The 21,994-nt window shown below is 41.7% G+C and overlaps 1 protein-coding gene across 2 annotated transcripts in view; it reads right to left on the bottom strand.

Moving 5' to 3' along the window:
• The window catches only part of LAMA4 (laminin subunit alpha 4), a 146,728-nt gene that overhangs the window by 80,619 nt on the left and 44,115 nt on the right, over nucleotides 1–21,994 (bottom strand). The window contains exons 3-7 of one of the 2 annotated variants that reach the window (XM_004753541.3): nucleotides 20,135–20,259; nucleotides 14,112–14,192; nucleotides 4,445–4,659; nucleotides 2,146–2,241; nucleotides 453–604 (exon numbers count right to left, since the gene is read on the bottom strand). In XM_004753541.3, the coding sequence (XP_004753598.1) occupies nucleotides 453–604; nucleotides 2,146–2,241; nucleotides 4,445–4,659; nucleotides 14,112–14,192; nucleotides 20,135–20,259 (669 nt within the window). The remainder of the gene's footprint in view (nucleotides 1–452; nucleotides 605–2,145; nucleotides 2,242–4,444; nucleotides 4,660–14,111; nucleotides 14,193–20,134; nucleotides 20,260–21,994) is intronic. The other variant, XM_004753542.3, reaches the window with a different exon arrangement.

Below are 21,994 nucleotides of genomic sequence, written 5' to 3'. Positions count from 1 at the left end.
TGTGTGTGTGGATGGGCAAATGGGAGAGACTGTGTGTCAGTAAGAAGGCAAGGTAAGGGTGGGAGAGCGAGAGGGAGAGAGCAGGAGAGAGGTTTCTAGAGAAACCCCTCAAAGCCCTGGAAATTGAGGTAAAGGTAATGGTAAGTTTGTGGTAAGGACCTGAAATGTACATTTCTACCCAGGAAGTAAGAGTGTTTTCCTTCCCTCAGTAGATTGGTACATAGAAATTGCTTGTTTTAGTTGTTGCCTTCTCCACATTGACTTCTTTATACATGGCAGCTCTTGCTTTAGATTGAAGCTCATGGCTACAATAAACTTTTTCTCATTTCCTAGTCCAACAACCTATCTATAATACAGCCATGGGACTCCGATGACAGAAGGGGCAGGAGTTACAGGAGCAATCCTCTAAGACCAGCAGGAGATACAGCTGAAGGTACAATGGGGCTGCCTACCTTGAGGAGGGAGAGGGTAGAGTTGAGTTCATTCACATGCCTATGAGCAGCCGCACCGGAGGAGACACTCAACACACCGGATTTGCTTTCTTCAATGGAGAGTGCCGCTAATCGAAGGTCATCTATCAGATCCCAGATGCACTTATCACAGCCTGGAGGTAAAACGGATGTGTTATTTCTTTAAAAAACTGAAAGTCATCCGGGAAGTATGTGCTCTAGTAGATCATTATATCTACTTCTTTGCTTAATATTATTTTTATGTTTGTTTTCTGAGGAGCTCTTCTGGGTCACAGAACCAATCCTTACCCTCAAAGTACACTGGTGTCCAAGATGACTCAAACTGTACATCGGGCACTATCCTCACTGAAAATCTAACAGAACGAACAGCGCGTGCAACTGGGCAAGTAGGCTGTCGCGGACACCAGTCGCTGAATTGAGAAAGACAGGAAGCAGAAAAGGGCAAGCCACTTGCAAGGTGGGTGGGGGAGGAGAAGCACACTCTCCACTTTTCCTTAGTGGTGGGACAGGCCTCTGGGATGGCTCTCTTCATGCCAGGCTTTTGCTTGGTGCCTGCTGGTGAAGTTGGCTGTTCGGTAGGCAACCCCTCTTTCCTATTCCTGTCCCAGGGGTGGCTCAGCGCCGCTGCATGGCCTGACCTCATGTCTGGACAAACACTTCAGCGAGAAGGGGGTCTGTAGAATGTCACTGTTTGTGAATATCTGCTCAGCCTGGGCATGTGGTGAAGTAGGTCATAGTTTCTCCCCACCGCTCGCATTTCACATTTGAGTTCCGCTTGCCGCTGTCATCACCTTCGTCCCCCACCCCCTGCTGCTCCTGGGGGGCCCAGTGCCCACTTATGCACACTAAGGAGGACAACAGACTGTGCTTTGAAACCTGTTTGACCCAGTCTCTGACATTTTTCTGTTCCCAATCTCTATTTCTCAGACTATGCTCTTTTCTAGAGAACCAATAAGTGAAGACTGAGTGTTAATAGTTGTTAATATGTTAATTTGTTATTTGAAGTTTAACATGATCTTACGTATATGCTATAAGAATCAACCATAGTCTTTTCTAGACGAAGGGTTTGAAGGATGCCCGAGAAGTCATTAAGACCAGCTCTGGGCTTTTGTTTGGAAGTGTTACAACAGGTTCCTGCACCATCAGGACGGCTCATGGTTTGATTGATTGGAATGACAGAGAAATCCAGGAAAGTAAGACTTCAGCTCCATCCCATAAGGCCTGAACATTTTTTTTCTGCTGTCATTTCCATTTTGGAGTGACGTGGGAAAAGTCACTTATTGTCTTGGTTTCCCTAGTGTTATAAAGCATTGTCTGTATATCACATTATCTGAGGACTTGAAGAGATGACAAAGAAAAAGGAGCTAAAATGAACTTGGTCACTAGGAATTGTACCTCTGACTCTGCCTTTGCCCACGAGGTAAGATGCTGAATTTAAAGGCTTCATAAAATAAGTTTTCTAAAATAGAGTTGCTTCAATGTAAATCACCCATTTTGCCAATTGAAATCAAGTAGCTTCCGCTTAGGGTCCACTTGGTGGAGGCAAAGACAGGGTTAAAGCCAGGAGGGGGACTTAAGCAGTTTGCAGAGAGGGAATTGCATAGCTCTTCTTAATCCTACACCTGCAGCACATTAGAGAAAGTGGGGTTAGTCAATCATGTACTGTTATTTTTACTTATGGTTGGGCAGTCCATGCCTGTAGGGGGTTCAAAACCTTCTTCCAAGCATTCTCCGGTTACGCTGTCACAGGGGCCTCCCCCACAATTGCACACTGTGGGAAACAAAAACAAGAGGTTAGGGATTTGTTTCTTCATACTTTAGATATGGCAGAGTTTTCCTGGTTTCTAGAAATACTGGCTATCAGTATAGAGTTCTTCCAACGGGGATTAATCATACTCTTCCTTATGATCCTGTAGAGTGAGTGATGTAGAGATTATGCCCCTCCCCCAATTTAGCCCAGCCCAGGAAGATATTCAAGGCAGTCCTGGGGCAAAAGTAAATCTCCATTTTCTAGGACTCCTCTCCCAACTTTTTGGGATTCTGGCATGACTGTGCAATTGCTTCAGTCCAAAAAGATCCTGGGAAGTTTCACAAAGTACAAAATTATCCCGGAACCCATCATTCAACCGGAATTTGAGAGCTCTCCCTTTCATCAGGGACTGATTCTCCAGTTTAATCCAACTCCAGGGTTGATCATTGCCAGGTGTGAGGGAGGAGCAGTACTGGGGGAGGGAGGGAGGAGGCGCTAGAAGGATTTTTGGCTCCCCCAGTGCTTGACCCTTGGCAAAGCTGACTCCAAACCTCCAAACGATAGCTATCAGTGGGACGACTAGGAATAATATCGTGGAAAGAATCGGGAACATATTTATGTGAATTTAGAAGACCTGAGAGCCCGTTAAGATCTACTGATGATTTCCAAGAAAGTCTTTTGGGGAAAAAAAAAAAAAAACCCAAAACAAAACCCCGATCTCATCAGACTGCTCATTTTCCACTGAATTTCTCAGTAGCAATTCATTTGTAATATTTAAAGATTTCCTAAGCTATCTATGCTAGCCATCAGCTGGGATAGTATTGTGAATACTAAGAGGGGAGCCGACCTCTTAACTGTCTTTACAGAACAATCATTAAAAAATCAGCTTCAAGAGGAATGTACGTTTATTACATTTCAGTGTGTGATGTTCCACAAAATGTAGATTTATTAAACAATTCAGCAAGGTTATACTTAATTGCTTCTAACATTAGCATCATTTCTAATGGTGACCTGCATTTATGTGGTATAACATAAGTTTAGCAAATGTTTTGAGGACTGGAGTATCAATATCTAAGGCTTTGATTTCGCCAATACTCTTTCAGACACCTGCCTGACCGAACCCAGAACTCCTTTCTTGCCTCTGGTTTTATGCCTCAGGGCACCTGGCTTTCTTATAGGCAAGTATACTTTTATTGTGACTTCTGCAGATCATATGTGCTTTCTCCTCAACTTTAAACTCTTCACTTCTTAAAATCTTTTCAGGTGGGAATCAGCTTCTGGGAGGGGAATTCCGGTAGAAGCATCCCCCAAGGGCACAGCGCCTCCTCACCCTGCTTCCTCTTAGTCACAAAAGAGTAAGAAATATTCAGTCTCAACCTTCTTTTGCTCCTAGAAAAAGGCAATTTAACTTTATTTCTGAAGTTGTTCGCTGTATGCAGCAAATGGATTAGAGAAATCATGAATAAAATTTGTACATTTTGGTCCCACTGAAGTTTAACCAGGAAGATTTCTTATACTGACCCTGCACTATTTACATGGACAATTTGAGGACATTGGGGGATGACTAAACTGTACCATTGGCTTGCTATTCTATTTCACTAAGAAGTCAGTTTTAGTAGACACAACTGGTGAAAGGGACATGGCTTCCAGAATAAGAAAACAAAGGTAAATCTTTCAAGTTTTCATTCAGAATTCTGGTCAATGATAGGTAATCCATGGAAGGCTGATTCACTTCTTTGATCAAAATTGGAAGACTAGGGGCGCCTGGGTGGCTCAGTGGGTTAAACCTCTGCCTTTGGCTCAGGTCATGATCCCAGAGTCCTGGGATCGAGCCCCACATCGGGCTCTCTGCTCAGCAGTGTGCCTGCTTCCTCCTCTCTCTCTCTGCCTGCCTCTCTGCCTACTTGTAACCTCTGTCTGTCAAATAAATAAATAAAAAATTAAAAAAATTAAAAAAAATTGGAAAACTAGATGATAAGGTGAAAGTTCATTTGTGTGACGGTCTCATGGTTTATTCTACCCATGAGCTAAGTTGTACTAGTAGTTTTGATAATAATATCTAACCCTGGTGAGTTTAGGGTGCACATTCCCAAGTATAGGGTGCACATTCCTAAGAATGTGCATTGCCCTGGAAAAGTGACAAGGGGGGGTACTTGCAGTATTTCCCCAATATCGATCCATCTAAATTCAGTGTACGTGCTGGCCGTGATCTGCAGTACCGTACCTGCACAGTTCTTGGCTATCCTGGCATCCCCATAGTAGCCAGGGGCACAGCGTTCACACTTGAAACCCGTGGTGTTGCGTAGGCAATTCCTACACTGGCCGGTGACCTCATCACAATCTTCAAAGATCAGGTTGGGATCTGAATTTCCACTGCAGTCACATTTCTTACAAGTGCTTCCAATCAGCAAGGGGTTTCCATAGTAACCTGGGGCACATCTGAGGCAAAAATCACAGGTAAAAATTTAGCAACCATAGTTTTTCTTCTCTTTTATATTCTCTCCTACCTAAAAGAATATATAGTGAATATATGTGGATTGCCCTCCCAGAATTCATTTCTACTTTTCCCTCTTCCTAATAGGGACAGACTTTGTTTTTAAAGAACCACTCACTCTTCCCTATTGTGTTGAAGTCCATCCAGTTTTGTCAGACCTCCAGATGCACGAACGTCTAGACATAAGTAGCGTGTGAACATGTTTGGTCACCTCAGCCACTATGGTATATGGCTGGCATATGATCAAGAGGTGTCGGATATGCTAACTGTACTGTAGGGTCACAGTACTAGGGCACAGCTAAGAATTATCCTGGTCAAAATGTTATTATCTATATTGAGAAACACTGGTATAAATCACCAACTGCCTTGCTCTAGTGAATTGTTCGGAGAACCTAAACTGAGCTACTTAGTGCCTGGCATTGTCCTGGCTACTATGTTTGGCTGAGGAGTGACTCATTCAGAGTATAGCTCAGAGCTCTTGCTTGAGGGGTGTGGGAAGGCATTCTCTCCATCCGCAGGGGAATGAAGAGGCAGGTAGCACTCAGCTCTGGCAGCCATCTTGTGATGGAGGGAAGGCAGTGTGGAGACAAAGCAGATGGCATGGCTGAAAGTACCACAGATAAATTAAATTGGAGCCTGGATGGCCATTATGGTAGACACTTTAATATGTGAGCCTAGAGACCAGGCACCAAACTGCCTTTGTTTTGGGGGCAGAGATAGTGCCTATGGTCATGCCAGCTGGGTCATTGATGATTGGTTGGAAAGTAGAGGCCAGAATCCATCCAGCCTGTGCTGGACTTGCTAAGTTGTGCCTTTGTTGTGGGGGCGGGTGCTCCTGCTCAGAGGAAGAAATGCTTTTCTCTACTTTTCCCAAAAGAGTCTTGTAGGCCAGGGGAGGCCCTATTGGGAGTGGTGAGACCACAGGCCTCGTCCAAGGTGGTAGCTGCTACTCAGCTCCTGTCAACTGTTTCCACACTGTGGCCTTGAAGGAATGAAGGATCTGTGTTGCCAGACCTTCCTATTTTTAAAACAAGAAAGCTGAAGTTTGGATTTTTATGTGAAACCGCAGTTTTTAAAGGTTGGCTCAAACTTTATAAGAATACTGTATGAGCCAAGCTATAGATGTTTTCTGGCGGACTACCGCCTCCTCTTTGCTGTGACCCTAAACTAGTGTCAGAACTGGCTAACTGGAGTGGAAGACGCTTTGGGAGTGGCTGGAAAGAATGTGTAGTCACCCTTTCATGGAGCGGAAGGTCAGGCGCAGGAGTAGGTTCTCATGTGAAAGAGAAAAAGAAAGGGAGCCCACAGGGGTTTTTGTGATGATAGCAGAGGTGGGGGAAGCCAGTGATGGCTTCAGATGCTGGGTGGACTGTGGGCTGGAATGGGGAGACCAGGCTGGGGTGTGGAGGCCCTGGGCTGGGGCGTTGGCCTTGGACAGAAAAGCAGGAGAGGACTTTCCAAGGAAATCAGGAAGACCGGACCAATAATAACAAGACATTACTTTTTCCTTCTTTTTTTTTTTTAAAGGATTTCATGACTCAGAATATTTGAAAAAATAGAGAAATGAAAAAAAAAATCACCTTTAATCCCAAGATCCTAACAAAATCACAGTCCGACATTCTGCATATGTTCTTCCAGGCTTTACTCCTATGACTCAGTTTTTTTTAGTGTAGTTGTAATAATGATATACGTTCAGTCTTTACACCCTTGACTTGCATTATATCCCTTAGCTTTGCCGAGGTGGGTTTATTTCGTTACACCTGGGAGGTAGGCCACGCAGGCCTGGTGTGCCGAGGCTGAGAAGCTACTTTGGTTTTCCAGGCTCATATGGCAAGGAATTCACAGTGCAAGACCCAGACCTTCTGACCCTGATGTTCTTTCCTTCACTCCACCCTGGACCACACTGCTGCTGCTATAAATGAATGAATGCATTCATCCAACAGAGGGACAATTCATGTCTATTTTATGTAAGGCGTGGAGAGGCAGGAAGAGGAAAAATACACAGCACATGCCCTGAAAGAAGAGGAAGCGAATCCTTCACACTTATATGTAAAATCATGAACTCTAGAAATTGAAGTCCATGAAAAAGATAAGAATGAATGTAAGTGCCACACAACCCATGGAGAGACACCCCCCTGGAGGAGATGTTCAGTGAGTTTGTTATTCATACTCAAGTCTTTGCACCTCTGATTTACAGGTTCTCTGGTTCCCAAGCCAGCACAGATCATTACTCTATGGAACGCATGGCTCTGGATTGAATTTCTGTCCTTTGCCACGGTTCACCAGAGAATAGGAGACTCTTGGTCCCGCTGAAATGGGACTGCTCAAAGTAGAGTTGGGAATCCTGAGGTCTGGGAGTGAAGGACCTTGTCCAAGCTCACAGAAGTCAGATGACACTTACTTTCTTCACTCTGTTGAATCCCACTGAATATGATCTCCATAGGTTGTCTCTTGGTCTTCCACAAGAGAAAAATCAAATTCTCTATTCTGCAAATCAGAATCTTCCCCCCCCAAATATTTTGTTTATTTATTTGACAGACAAAGATCACAAGAAGGTAGAGAGACAGACAGAGAGAGAGGGGGAAGCAGGCTCCCTGCTGAGTAGAGGACCCGATGTGGGGCTCCATCCCAGGACTCTGGGATCAAGACCTGAGCCGAAGGCAGAGGTTTAACCCACTGAGCCACCCAGGTGCTGCTGCAAATCAGATTCTTAATCACAGGGGCAACCTACTTTGAGTTTCAAGAACATCTTTTGGTGGTAGGTTCAGAGGCAATTCTGAAGTCATAGCCTAAACTTCAACTCTACAAATTTTATTGAATAAGCATGCAAAGGCTTCTTCCCATAACACCCTATAATCTCTTACTTCTATAGTCAAGAAAACTAGAGTGTGGAGAAGCTAAATAATTTATTCATTACTGCAGGGCTCAACCCTATCATGGGACTCCAAGTTTAATGCTCTCGGTGTCCCACAAGTCTGGCATTAAATGAATTAGCTAATTAATCAATTAGTGATTATAACAATTGAATAATCAAATGCTATCAATGCACCCAATTCCTACCCTCAAATAACAAATAACAAAGATTCAAAAGGACCAGCAGTTGGATTTAGAGTCAGAACTGGAGCCTTGGTACCCAGTAGTCTGGTCCTATCTATTTTCCTCCCCCATAATCTCATTTCTAGCTTTACTAATGACTTGATTCACTCATGGAAAATAGAGCTGATAAATTTGCAGTGTAAACAAAAAAACTGTGGTATATGAACATTGTCATTTCAGTTAGTGATCATATTATTTGCGCAAAACAGAAAACAAAGAAATATGTTTTGGGGGGAAAAAAGATGTTGACCCAAAACTACTGTTCTGGGAATTTTTGCAGCTCTTTTCCCCTCTTCTGCTCTTTCTCCTTTGCTTTACCTCCTAGGGTCACACAGCTGTCACTGAACACTTTTACTAAGGGTGCCAAAACTCCCAGGTGGCACAGAAATCTTTCAGGGAAGGATGCCATTCTATAGCCATCATCGGGGTTAAATTAAACTCCGGAAAAAAAAAAAAGCACCTGTTACATAGTAGGTGCCATATAAATGCTTTCTACTTCTCTATGAACAACTGATAAATAAGGCTAGGAAAATGTACCCATTCAAAGTCAGGGTAAGAATCCACGAGGGGGATATGGTAGAGAGTAGGGAGTCCTAGAAGAATTTTTTTACAGATAACAGAGTTGATAGCATAAGTTTTAAAAAACGTGGTACCTTCAGAAAGAATCAGACTAAACCCTGGAATCACAAAACTCCATAAATGTTAACTTTCTCTTCCTACTCCTCCTCTTCTTTATTATTCTTTTCTGTCATCAAGGTCATCATCAACACCATTATCACCATCACCATCATTGTCTCTGATGATACTATATTCAGCCTTTCCTGTTAGGGTTTTAAGGGTTTTACTTTAATTTGTCCCATTCTTCCCTCTTGATCTTTAAGCAAAAAGACCCACATAATAAATTTTCTTACTGTCTTAGCATGTCTCTCATTCCATGGCAAAACTGAATGGATGGGGCTGCCATGGGAGTGAATGTGGAGTAGTGAGGTAGTGAGAACATATACATGTATGAACTAAAAACTCTGGATTGGACGTTGAGGCCCCTGGGTTTGGTTTTGGGTTTACCACTAACCAACTGTGACTCAGATTAAGTCTAATGGCTCCGTGTCTCAGGCTTCTCATCTTTAAAAGGTACGACTTAGGAGTTCCTGGATGGCTCAGTCAGTTGAGCTTCTGACTCTTGATTTCCACCCAGGTCATCATCTCAGGGTCATGAGATTGAGCCTGGCATCAAGCTCTGTGCTGAGCATGGAGCCTGCTTAAGATTCTTTCTTCCTCTCCCTTTACCCCTCCCCCTGCCCCAGCTCATGCACATGCTCTTTCTTTCTTACATAAAATAAGGTTAAAAAATATATATATATTTTATATATTATATATATGTTATATATATAATATATTTATATTTTTATAATATTTATATTTATATTTTATGTACTATATATTATATTATATACTACATATATAGTTATAAATGCATATTTATAACTATATATGTAGTATATATATATTTATATATTTACAACTTAGAGCAGAGGGAAAGTCACACTGGGATGAGAATGAGAATTGCAAAATTCCTTTCTATAAAGTCTGTACATTTTATAATTATTTGCATCAGATGATAACTTCCATTTGCAACCTCTATTCAGTCAGAGGACACTTTTGACTCACTCAATTCTGTGTCACCCTCTTCCATTTTCTTGGCATGAGGAGAAGTGGAATGGGGATCAAATAGGGCAAACGATGGCTGACTCTCATCACTACAGGTATCTTTTTAAAGGAACATTTACAGTACTATTATTATATTTTATTTAAAAAAAAGGTATTACTTAAACAAAGTAATGTTGTTACGTTGTTACTTTAACTGTGTGTCTACCATGTTCCAGATACTGTGAGGGGGAAGAGCAGTAGAGAAATGAATGAGATGCTACTTCTCCTGAAGAGCTCCTACTTTAATAGTAGAGACTGGGGGGTAAAAAAAAAAAACAAAAAACCACGAAATGTGTGATTTTGAGCATGTGGTTGAATCTCTCTGTCTCTCACTTTCCTCCTCTATAAATAAGGATGAGAATGGTATCTCATAGGATTTTTTTTTTTTTTTTAGGTTTAAATGTGTCATTGTATGTAAAGTGCTTACAACAGCTATCTGGCACACAGTAAGCACTCCACAAATGTTACTATTTCTGTCATCATCGCCATGGTCATCATCTAAATGCAACACGATGTGGTGAGCTCTAGAGTTGATCTTGTGGATTTGGGGAGCCGCAGCTCCCACATGCTGAAGTTAAAGTGTGAGGTGGGGAAAAGGACTTTGGGAAAGAGCCAGCCAGGGGCCAGGACAGGCTAAAACACAAAAATCTCACTGTAAAAACAAGGGTGTTTGAGCTGTTTTACATGGTACAGTAAGAGGTTCATATTTTATGCTTTAGACCGATGTTTCTCAAACTTGTGTGTAAAACGAAAAACATTTTCAGAGAATACCTCTCCTAGTGTTCATTTAAATTATCTTTAAATCTTTGAAGAGTTTGAACATTAAACTAGGTAGAAACTCTTTATACCTATGGCTTTTATACATCTTGAAAACCAAAATAAAATTTACAAATAAAACACAAACGAAACTGCGAAAGTAATGAATTCATATTAATAGCATCAGTTCAAGACAGTGGATGATGTTGTCTCGTTCAACTGAAGGGCTACTTGCAACATGACATGGGAGAGGACTGTGTGAGTTCAGCATCTATGTCCGGCCATGTGCTGGGTGATGACTCAGTTTGCTTTGATGTCATGCCAGTTGACCTCCAATTGTCTGTAATGTGCCACTGACATACCCCCGGCTGTTACTTTCTCCTCTGCTCTGAGGCAGATCTCCTTTTATTATTAAGTGGTTCTACAGAAAGTCCACAACATGTTTCAAGTACCTTTTTCCTCAAGATTATCACTGAAATTAAACACAAAATTAAGAAAATATTCACTGGGAACTCATGACCCTCTATGACCATTTCTGAGGACACCAGCGGCTCTTGAGCTACTGTTTGGAGACAGTGTTTTATATCATGCAGCTGTGGCATTAAAGGTGGAGCATTAGTTCCCAGGCAGTGAGAGGAATGGCGTGAGAACCCAACAGGGAGTCCAAACACAGGTCCTGAGGCCTCACTCCTAGAGGTTCTTTTTCAGTGGGGCACAGAGGGGATTTGGGGAAGGCTCAGGAATCCGAAGGTTTCCAGGAGATACATACAGTCAAATTTGAAAACCATCGCTTGACTATATGATCTCTAAGTACAGAAACACCTAGTGTGTTCTCAGTTTGGATCAATTGTAGTTTTGTTTGAAACAGATGGACGTCTACACAAGTCGGCAACATATTTTGAAAATACCTTGTGGAGAGGTCGAAGGTCACAGATACACTGAAAATATAGATTAGATGAAGCTTAACTGCGACAATTTAACCACCTGGCTGTTAAACTCAAAACAAAACTAACTCCCTCCCCCATCAATCCCAAGGTCAAACATGAAGTAAAAGCAGTGAAGGCTACCCCCTTCCCAGTGACCCAGCCCTCTCTGTGGGAAAGTGATCATTCCTTCCACTACACACCTGAAAGGGCTTTGCTTATCTTTGTATTTGGCTTCCCTTTTCTCCCTTGTGATGAATGGTGTTTGGGTTTGTCTCCTGCTCTAGCCTTGACTTTCACTGAGAGCAAAGACCATGTCTTATCGTATCACATCCCTATCCCCACCACCAATCTGCTGTGTGGTCATTTCCATTTTAAGGAAGAGTCCTCTGGATGGCAAAGTCCATTTTTGGAGCAAAAGGCCTCAGGCCATTCTCTCAAAGACAGGACGGTGTGAGGAAGAGTGGACAGGAGACAGGAGACAAAGTGGAGGGACTTGCTCAGAGCGATCCCCCCCAATGCTGATGGCAGGCTTTGAAGGGCACTCATTTCCCGCACATTTCTTGATGCAGCCTCCAGTCAAGGGGAATCTAGGAGCAGGGTCACTGTGCTTCTGAATATCAGAGACAAAATTTAAAATAGAAGTCCTTTGGGAAGACACTTGGGAAGGACAGTATGGGCACAGGGAAAGAATCCAGATTTTTAAGCCAAACCGTGAGAATCCTGGTCCCCCACTCAGCAGTGCTGTGACTGTGGACCAGCCCCATCTCCTCCCTTTGCCTGTTTCCTTATCTGCAATATGACAAAAACCACCTCCTCTCAGGGCGGTGGCAAGGCTGAGATGAGGAATGCAAAGCAGGGAGGACACGGGAGACAAGCAACAAGGGGCACTATCTAGTTCAAAGCTATCATTTCTGGCTGAGGAAACTGCGTTTCAGGGAAACGAGCCAATCTCTCCCAGGCACACTTATGCCAGGGGTTGGGAACTGGACAATGGCCACCAGGGACTCCTGCTGCCACCAGGCCATTTTTATCGAGCATTTCTGAAGTGCCGTGTGCCATACTAAAAACCCCACCGTATCCCCTCATGACAGCGCTAGGAGGTGAGCATTCTCATTTTCTCCAAGCTGGAGATGTGGAAATTGGCACGTAGAGCTCACATAACTCGCTCAGGAGGACCCGCAAGGATTGGAGCTGAGATACAAACTTGGCCAGGCTGAAATGACACTTCCTCCATATTTGACAACTAGTGCTCTTCCCTTGACCTTACCCGCCCCCCAGATCTGACCAAGCCTTACAGGGTAACGGCAGGGCCAAGGGCTTCCAAGGTGCACCGGGAGGCTGATCACCTACAATCCCACATGTGAGGCAGGCAAGCTATCCTGTGCTGGACCCCCTGCTCTCACTGACAGGACCCGGGTCTGCATCTCTGTGCAACTCTACAGGCCTGAACCCTGAGGGACAGAGACGACTTCTCTTCCGGGAGGCCTTGCTTGTGGCCAGTGGGCCATCCCCGGGGCCATTGAACACCCATTAAATGATGAACTGCTCAATCTCTGTCAGACTAAACGGACTTCAACCTCAGACACTGAGGAGAAAAAGCTCCATCCCTGATTGACCAACAGCCCTCCCTGACTCACAGGGAGCCAGAAAGCGAGCAAGTCAGGGATCTCACATTCCTGAGTCCCGCAGTAAGGAAATACGGAATGAGTGTGTCACAAACATTAATTAACAAAATCTGTTTGTCTCTCTCAAAGGATGAAATTCATATGTGCCACGGGCTTTCGCTTTCCCTCTTCCCTCATAGCAAAAAAGAGAGAAAAACCCCTTAAAAAAATCTTCAGTGAAGGAATTACCTATGATTTGTACATTTAGTCATCATAGCAGCTATGCCCTCCGGGTACAGAGATTTTCTCCACACCATAAACACCGTGGCTTTTTAAAAAGGGTTCAGGAGCTACTCTCTGAGAGGTAGAGGGTGTTTTCTGAGGAAGTGAGATAGCTTATCATTTGAGGTTGACATTGGGAGTCCCAGGCCTTTGTGCGGCACATCTGGGGCAGTGGGAGTATGCCGCGGCGAGGTGGGCATGGGCAGATGCTGGACCAGAGGCTTGGGAAGTACCCCCGGTCCTCCCCCCTGCCCCTCCGCATTACAGCACCCACATCATCTTGCTACCCAACCACATGGAGAGGCTGATGTCAACGGCATTTCTGTTAAGAATAAGAAGACTCTTCTGTGAGACTCTTTTAGCAAAAGCCATTTGATTGGAGAAAACTGAGTAACTGACAGGTAGGGAGGATGGGAAATGTCTCGCCAGGAAATCATGCAGTGGAAAGCATGACTTAAAGCTCACATCTTTAGTCGCCAAAGTCTTTCTTACTTGAGCAAAGCCCAAGGCAACTTTAAAAAATTAAAAAAAAAAAAACAACAAAGGTGTTAAATACTGACAGGGATTCAGAAAATCCAAACTCCTGTGAAATTGTTTACTTTTTAGGGGAGGAGATGGTATAAAGAATGGATTAATAATAGGTTCGTGCCTTTGTCAGTGTGTTGCTTTACTGACCGATAGAGGATTCCTCCCCTCCCCCACCTCTTTTCTCTACTAAGGAAGCCTCTCTGTCAATTACGCTGCTGGTTCTCAGGGATGGGGAGAGAGATAGTAGTGTTACCAAAACCATCTAGAGAATCTTTTCAAAATATATTCATTTTCCTCTTCACCTGACCATTTAACCTGACCTGGACCCATGGGAGCATATTTTTACAGCTCTCTCTGGGGCATGGGATTTAGGAAAACGTCCCCCGAGTGTTCTGCTCTCCTCTTCAGGCTCACTGAATGGGAGTATAACAGAGCTGATGAGTGCAAGAAACAGAAAGTTTCTTCCCACACAGAAAATAGTGAATTTTATTAGCCTACCTTTCACAGTTAGGTCCAGCATAGTTTTCTTTACAAATACACCGAACGGCTCCATTTTTTCTATAGCAGGATTCTGCAAAACTAGAATTATAAGAGAATATTAGAAGTCAATTCCACACATCACAGAAAAGATTGTCTTAACTTTTGATTCCATCATCTCTACCTTGGTCCCAGTCAAGTTCGAATGAGTCTCATTATTTGCTTTACTTAAATCAAATATTCTTCCTTTCAGGAAAGTTTAGACTAGCAGACTCAGATAGAAAATGCCCAAATGTTCATCCACTGGTGAGACCATTTTCCAGGTCCACTTACTTATTTTGCCATAGAGGCACTTAATTATTTTTACTTGAAGCAGTGGGAATTTCTAGAATATTTAACACAAGTCTACGTCACATTCTCTGAAGCCAGAAATAAAATAATCAAGTTCTTTTATATGTTACCTGTGATTTTTTTTTTTTTTTTTGGTTACCTGTGATTTTTGATGAAATGAGAATTTCTGTATTCTCACCATTTTCTGTATATACATTGGAAAGTTTATCCCCCTTTTTATTTTATTTTTTTTTGCACTAGATCTCTTCCACTCTTCAAGGTCATGGACCACTTCTAAACTATATACTATAATCCCCACTGAACCCTAATTTCTTTGTTGTATACCCTAAAGGTTGGGAATAGGGGGTGCAAGGACTGGCTCTTTTGACCAAAGTCACAAAACAAGTACACAAGCAATAAATAGGACCCACAGGAAAAGGATTCTCATCCATAGAAACCCTTCTCTTGATTTCTGTGTGTTTTTTTGCTTGTTTGTTTGTTTTTGTTGGTTTTTTTTTTTTTTTTTTTAGATAATACAAATTTGGACATAGGACAGGAAAGCAATAAAAATATCGTTCAACTATTAAGGAAGGGGAAATGGAATATAACTCTTCACATGTTTGGAAAATTCTACATTGACACATAAATCCAACCGTATCAGGGGGGTGTGAAAAATTTTAAAGACTTACAAATTAATTGGCTTAGGTATTGTGCCATCAATGGAGTGTGACCTGCTGCTCTCACATTCCTGCTTGTATTAGCAATTTTACCCTAATGGTCTTTGGAAGGAAGCAAATGATGTGTTTGCTTTGTTTAAAGAGATTTATACAATTAGTCAGAAGATAATATATACTTTGCCATGTCCACAATTTATTTTTTCTGTGTTTGGCTAAAAACATTTCAGCAAAATTATATCTCTTTGGCCTCTATTCTCCATTTTGCTTGTTCTTATTTTTTTTAGCTTACTTCAAAAAACAGTTAAGAATCCAGAACGTGGACAAACCCTCATGCATGTTTCTTTGAAGATGTTTATCCCAGCAGCCTGCCCACAGCTTGAAGGACTGAAGCATCTGCCTGTGTCTGGAGTCATCTGCCTTTAGCTAATGTCCTGCTGCTTCAAACAGATGACATTTTCCTTAATTGGAACGATTGCTGTAGCTTCTAGTAGACGGGGAGGATGTCTGGCCAACTCCAAAATAAATAAATGAACTCTGTGCAAATGGTCCCTGGGAATAGCTGTGTGACCATTGGTCTCAGTGGAGTGAGACTCACAAGCAGTGCCAACCAATGAGATTCCTTTTTTTTTAAATTTAACCAGCATTAATTGTTTATATTTTGCTTAAGGTAAAGTCTGTTTTTGGCTAAGGAAATGAAAACACTGAGACTTTCTCAGCCCACATTAACAACCATGGCGCCCTCTCCAAGTGGATGGGAGCCTTTTGTTCTTGGAAACCTTTATGGAACCTAAGGAAAAATAGACTTAACACTGTTTGCTTGCTTACCTCCCTCAAGCATAATTTTGTTGCTTTCTGATGTGGCTATTGGAACTGGAAATCCAAATCCTGGTCTGGAGGCTCTACTGAAGGATATCTCGAAGTGATATTAGGTGACTTTCTGAGCTCAAATAAAAGTCCTGGCACTTTAATTTTTATAGGAAGTAACAATATGAATTTCTAAAAAACTGAAAGGGGCAATGGGAATTTGATTTGGTAAGATATTTGAAAATAGTCAACTAAGTCAATAATAAGGCCTTATCAAAGGCTAGAACCTTACAGGATTCCGGCAAATTTGTCCTGTCCAGTGACCACAGATTACACCTGCCCATATTCCCCCATCCCATCCGCCCTATTTGTAGCTGGTTTCTTTACCCAAGTAGGACTGTTGCCACCTCAAAGAAAGAAGGTCTCTCCCAATTCCTCCACACTCCCACATAATGTTTTTTACTTATACGTGGGGGTATCTTTGCTTTTCTGTCCATTGCAGCAGACTTTTCAACTTGAAATGTACGCTGTTAGAGGCCTCAGTTTCCATATCTGTGAATATGTGCCTAACTGCAGAGTACATTCCTGGAGACCTTCAACTGCCCTTTGAACCCAGATCTGCTCACACACCCAAAGAGCCTGAGTAGGAATGGTGATCCAACAGAAACTGTTTCCTCCTCCAAGACAGGAAGCTCATCACCTAACTGGCAATTTCTCCCTTATTTATTTTTTTGAAAGAGTCTTCAGAAGAGCTTCTTGATCAACTGAAATACTGGATAATCTAGCTGAAAAAGCGAAACAGTAATTTGTTCTAGGAACTTCAAAATGCTGCTTTATTTTGACCTATTTCAATGAAGTTAGGGCATTTTGATAGTATTGTTTACTACTGTGACTGGCGACTAGTACTATATGACTGTCACATAATAATAAGTGCTTGATAAATATTTGTTGATTGCATGTAGAAAAACTTCTTAGTCCACAGGAATTAGGTTCCAAAAGTTTCTTATCTTAAGACCTTAAGGTCATAATTTAGGTAAGAAAGTCCTGTCATATTGTTGTGGAAATATTGGTGTTTGGAGCAAACGGTCAAGGAAGAATTCTTGAGACATCTTCGGTGCAAATTGGTTTCTTTATTAAAGCACAGGGGCAGACCGGTGGGCAGAAAGGAGCTCCACTGGGGTTGTGATGGTTGACTAATTATATACTTTCAAGCGGGAAGGGGGTTAGGGACAGCACAAGCCTCCAAGGAATTTTGGAAACAAGCTGAGGGGGCTAGCTATTGTTAGGAAAAGGTCATTTATTATTGTTTAGTAAACGCTCAGTCATGAGACCCTTCAGATGCTTATCAGTGGGCCATATGTTTGGAGAATGATTGCCAACATGTATCTTGGGGTAGAGATAAAGGACATTTCAAAAGGAACTTCTATATATTTAAGGCAGACTCACAGGATCCTGGTGCGGGAGGTGTTGGGGGGTAGGTCAGGATAATGTTAAGCTAAGATCGACTTTTGTTTGCCTTTAGAAAAGTGTCAACATCAGGCAGCTGAGCCCCCAGAGGAAGGTTACTCTGGTTTCAAGGACTTGTCAATGGGCTGTAAGTAGTAAGGAAATTTAATTTTTTCCTTTGCCTTTGTTTCCCACATCGACATGCATGGGGCAAAAAGTGCAGAAGTCAGACAATACAATTTAAAGGACTGCCTTTGTAATTCATCTTTAGTTTCCAAAGAAACTGCAGCTCAGAGCTTATAAACCTATTTTGAGCAAATGATGCTACATAGAATCTTCATTTGTATGGGAGATTATATGGAGAACCTGTTATTGGAAAGTTGGAGGTAGGTATATTTAACAAGATAATGATAGCATAGCAAGAAAGCAGAATGCTGAACATCTCATCAGATATGGTTAAGACTAATGTTTGAGATCAGAATATTAATGAACGATTAAAGAATCTATCTAGATGAGACAAAGGGAGCTCATAAATCAGGACACACTTGGATGACTATAACAGAACATTTAATGTTTGAGGTTTCTATTCTCCCTCTCAATACCATCCATTTTGAACATATTGTTGATACCATGAGACATGAAAAATCACAAAGCAAGAACTGAAGCAGTTTAGTGGTTTCTAAAGAAAAATGGGGGCTATAAAACATTTGACTTCTTCACTGACAGACTCATCAGAGGATTTGAACAATCACAAGATTTTAGGTGAAATGTTAGTTGAGTTGGTGTTCAACTAAGAAAAAAAACGGGCAGAATTTATTGTCGTCTTTGTTCTCTTTATAAAAAAGTGTATGTGTAGGGGTAGGGGATGATCTTCAGGCCTTTTAAAAGTTATTTTATAAGCATTAGTTAACTTAACCTTTATAACAGCTATCAACTAAATATTACACCCAAACACTTAGAACATTGCCTGACACAGAGCAAGCAAAATACTAGTGTTAGAAAAAATACAAGTATGTATTTTAAAAAGTCAGTAACTAGCATACAGCTTTCTGTCTGTGAGAAACCAACTCAAATGCTCCACACATATTGTCCTAGCCCAACTCTATGAGGCAGATCCTTACACCAACTCAGAAACAAACAAACAAACAAACAAACAAAAAAACAACAACAGCAACAAAAAAACAACCCAAGACCCAGAGCAGATAAATGAATCAATGAATGGAGCCAAGATCTGAATCTAGTCTCCTTGACCCCAAATCCCATGGAAAGTGAAACATGGAAAGAAAGTTATCTTGCTTGAGATCATACAGCTAATTTGTGCCAAACCACAGGTATGAACCCAGGTTCATTACTCTTCCTACGTGTGGTATAAGAAAAAGTACATATTTGATTTTTGTCCCGGTTTCTGGCACAGAGCTCCTAAAGCTCCTGGAATTCCCTGAGTGATGACTGTCTTTTGTGATTCAGAACGAGCCCATCTCAGGCCTACTTGAGCTTGTGTTAATGAGGTGACTCTTGATGGGCCCCTAAGTAGTTTCAGGTTAGGGGCTGGTTGTCAGAGGTGAAAGCTACTTGGTTCCAGGGTTGGAAATTTGAACCCCATCCCCTTCAACACCAACCTCAGAGTAGGGGAGAGGGGATGGAGATTGAGTTCCAATCACCAATGGTTTCATCAATCATGGCTATGTAACAAAACATACATAAAGTTCTTAAACAACAAAGAAGATTTTGTGGAGCTTTGGGGTTGGTGAACAACCCTGAAATGCATAGAAATTCTACTCCCTCCCATCTCCTCCTCTACACCCTGCCCTATATATCTTCTTCAATTTAACTTGAATTATATCCTTTAGAATAAAACTGTAATTGTAAGTACAACACTTTCCTGAGTTCTGTGAGTCATTGTACAGAACTATTGAACTTAAGGCAACCCCTGAATCTGTAGTTAGCTGAGCAGATATGTGAGTAGCCTAGGGATCCCATTTGTGGCTGGTTTCTGAAGTGGGACTTAATGTATGGGCTAACTAACTCTGGGTAGTTAGTTAATGTCAGAAATGAACTGATTGTAGGACACTCACTTGGCTTCAGAGAATCAGAGAAATGGTTGATATTTGGAAAACCAACCAGCACTATACCAATTTAATTCTGTTTTCTATCATTTTTAAGATAATAAAGCGGCCAGTCATGACTTGACTGTTGGATTTATACATATTATGGACCTGAAAAGAATTCCACTATTTCCATTAAGATGTATGCCTATTTTCTTTAACTTCTCACTCAGGTCAAAACATAGCCAGAAGTGAACATTAGTTTTCTGCAAAATCTTTTATGAGCTGATTGGCCTAAATCTTGCATTCTTTTTATCTGTGTTCTAATTCTGATTGAACAGTTTGCCACCACATGTAGGAATCCTCTTCTCTGTGAAAGTAAGAGGAAACACAACTACTGGAAGTACTGGATTGTGAGTTTGTTTGCATTACCAGTTGTGATCTCCCTAGGTCAAGGGATAGCTGAGAAATTAACCTTGCTGATAAAATCTAGGAGACTCATTTGCCCTTATGATGCTACCCAATATTTGGGGAACAGAGTCATCACCCATACCACAAATTTCCCTGAAAGTGCGTTTAGGCTAAAGAACTTTTCTGTATCTTTTCTAGTCTCATCTCAATATGAGGTACTCAGTCTTTCCACTAAGGTGGGAAAACCTGAGAACTCTGGATAGAACAAAAATAAAAAGTACATAATTAAGGGGATAAGCAGCAGAAGAGAACATCTTCTCTCAGAACTTACTTAGCCACATGGGGTAGGGGACAGGGGCATGGCTGGCAAAACCGGGGTGGTCCTCTGATGGAATCTCCAATATAACCATCTAGACATTTCTCACAGTGCTCTCCTGTCGTGTTCCGCTGGCAGTTCTGTGAGGCAAAAGATAGGAAAATTTGACAAAACCACAAAAAGAAATGCTATAAGCAATATATCTGGGAACCAAATACTACTCCAAGTAAAGAGGTTGTGAGGCTCATGGAATTTATTGTGTGGTCAGAACTGGTCAACACAAAGCGGTCTTGTTGGCCAGTCAATACTAGAAAGGGTAGACAGTGGTGGCTGACTTCATCCTGAGCTTCCGTGTGTTCATGAGCAGACTGAGGAGTTTAGGGTTTTCATGCAGAGGGGATAATTCCTCAACAAGCTGATTTTTCTGCTTAGAATGCCTGGTCATCTTTTAAGATCTGTACTAGACCTTGAAACCTCCAGGAATTCCTTCTGATGCCCCTTCCCTGATCCTTCTCCCATTCCACTACCCATATGGTACTATCTGCTCCCAACCTCAGCAGTCCTTCTGCCACATTGTGCCTCTTGTACTGTACTGCCACCAACTCAAATGGAGCAGGTACTCAGTAGAATAGAGTCAACTCAGCAGTGACAAGTTCATGGATTAATTTCTGCCCAGTACTCTAAAGAGGCAGTGATGCTAATCTGATAGTTTTTTCCAACAGGACTGAACTGGATCGCTCAAGCCAAAGCCATTAGCACCGTGGTATTTTCATCTCTGTGTTCAATAGAGTATATAACAGTTGAATAGGGTTTTCAGTGAAAAATCACACCATTAGAATTAGAACATCATCAAAGTCAGCCTCCTGTTTGATCCACTCCCTCAGTAACATCTGTGCACAAGATCTTCAACAGACACAACTGTTTTCAAACAGCTCTCTGTGGAAGAACCTGAGGAAAGGCAAGATGGAGCAGTAGTAAGGTGAAATCTGTGCTCTTGATTTTTGTCTTGGTGTTCTATGGTGAAGTTCAAAATAGACTAACAAAACAGAATAAAGCCTCCAAACATTTGACATGGGTTAACTAGTTTAATTCTTATAATTCTAAGGCAAGTGACTATTTTTTAACGCCATTTTACATGTGAAGAGATGGAAGCACAGTGAGGTTAAACACATTGCCCAATAAATTGTCACACAGATGGAAGGAGGTAAAAGTGAGATTCAGACTCAGGCAATCTTGCTCCAGCAGCCAGGCTGTTAATGTTCATATTATACCACTTCTACAATGTGTTAGACAAAAGGCTCCTTTCCCAAAAGAGTCATAAAATGACTACATTAGAATGTGCCATACTATTTTACTAACAGTTTGGACTTCAGATCAAAAGGGCAGAGCTTCTCCACATGAGAAATGCCATCTCAATAACTTGGCCACAGAATCAGTTTAATGTAGTAAGAAAGCCGAAGAGGATCACGTTGGCCTTCCTGTGGTTTGTCACATGATTATGCAAGACTAGAGTCTACCTAGATCTATGGTTCTCAAACTATGTCTAGGGAGGTCAAAACCATTCTCCTAATAATACTAAGATTTTATTTATCTTTTGGACTCTCATTTTCTCATGTGTGTAAGGTAGACGCTGGGGCTCCTGGGGCTCCATGACATGGAGATACCACCACAGATATGAGATCCAGCTGCCTTCTCTTAAGCCAAGCATGAACTATATTTTTAATTTGTAAAATATGTTTATATTTTATAAAAGCATATTACTTATGTTAATATGCAATGGGTTTATTGCTATTTTCAAATAAATTAACAAGAAAATACTAGAATAAATTTCAGTTTTAAATTCTTTTTTCTTTCCTTTTTTTTTTTTTTTAAGAT

The sequence above is a fragment of the Mustela putorius genome, unplaced genomic scaffold, assembly GCF_011764305.1.
Source record: "Mustela putorius furo isolate JIRA1106 unplaced genomic scaffold, ASM1176430v1.1 tig00000450_pilon_pilon_pilon, whole genome shotgun sequence".
Taxonomy (NCBI): domain Eukaryota; kingdom Metazoa; phylum Chordata; class Mammalia; order Carnivora; family Mustelidae; genus Mustela; species Mustela putorius.
This window is presented reverse-complemented; position numbering and strand designations above follow the sequence as displayed.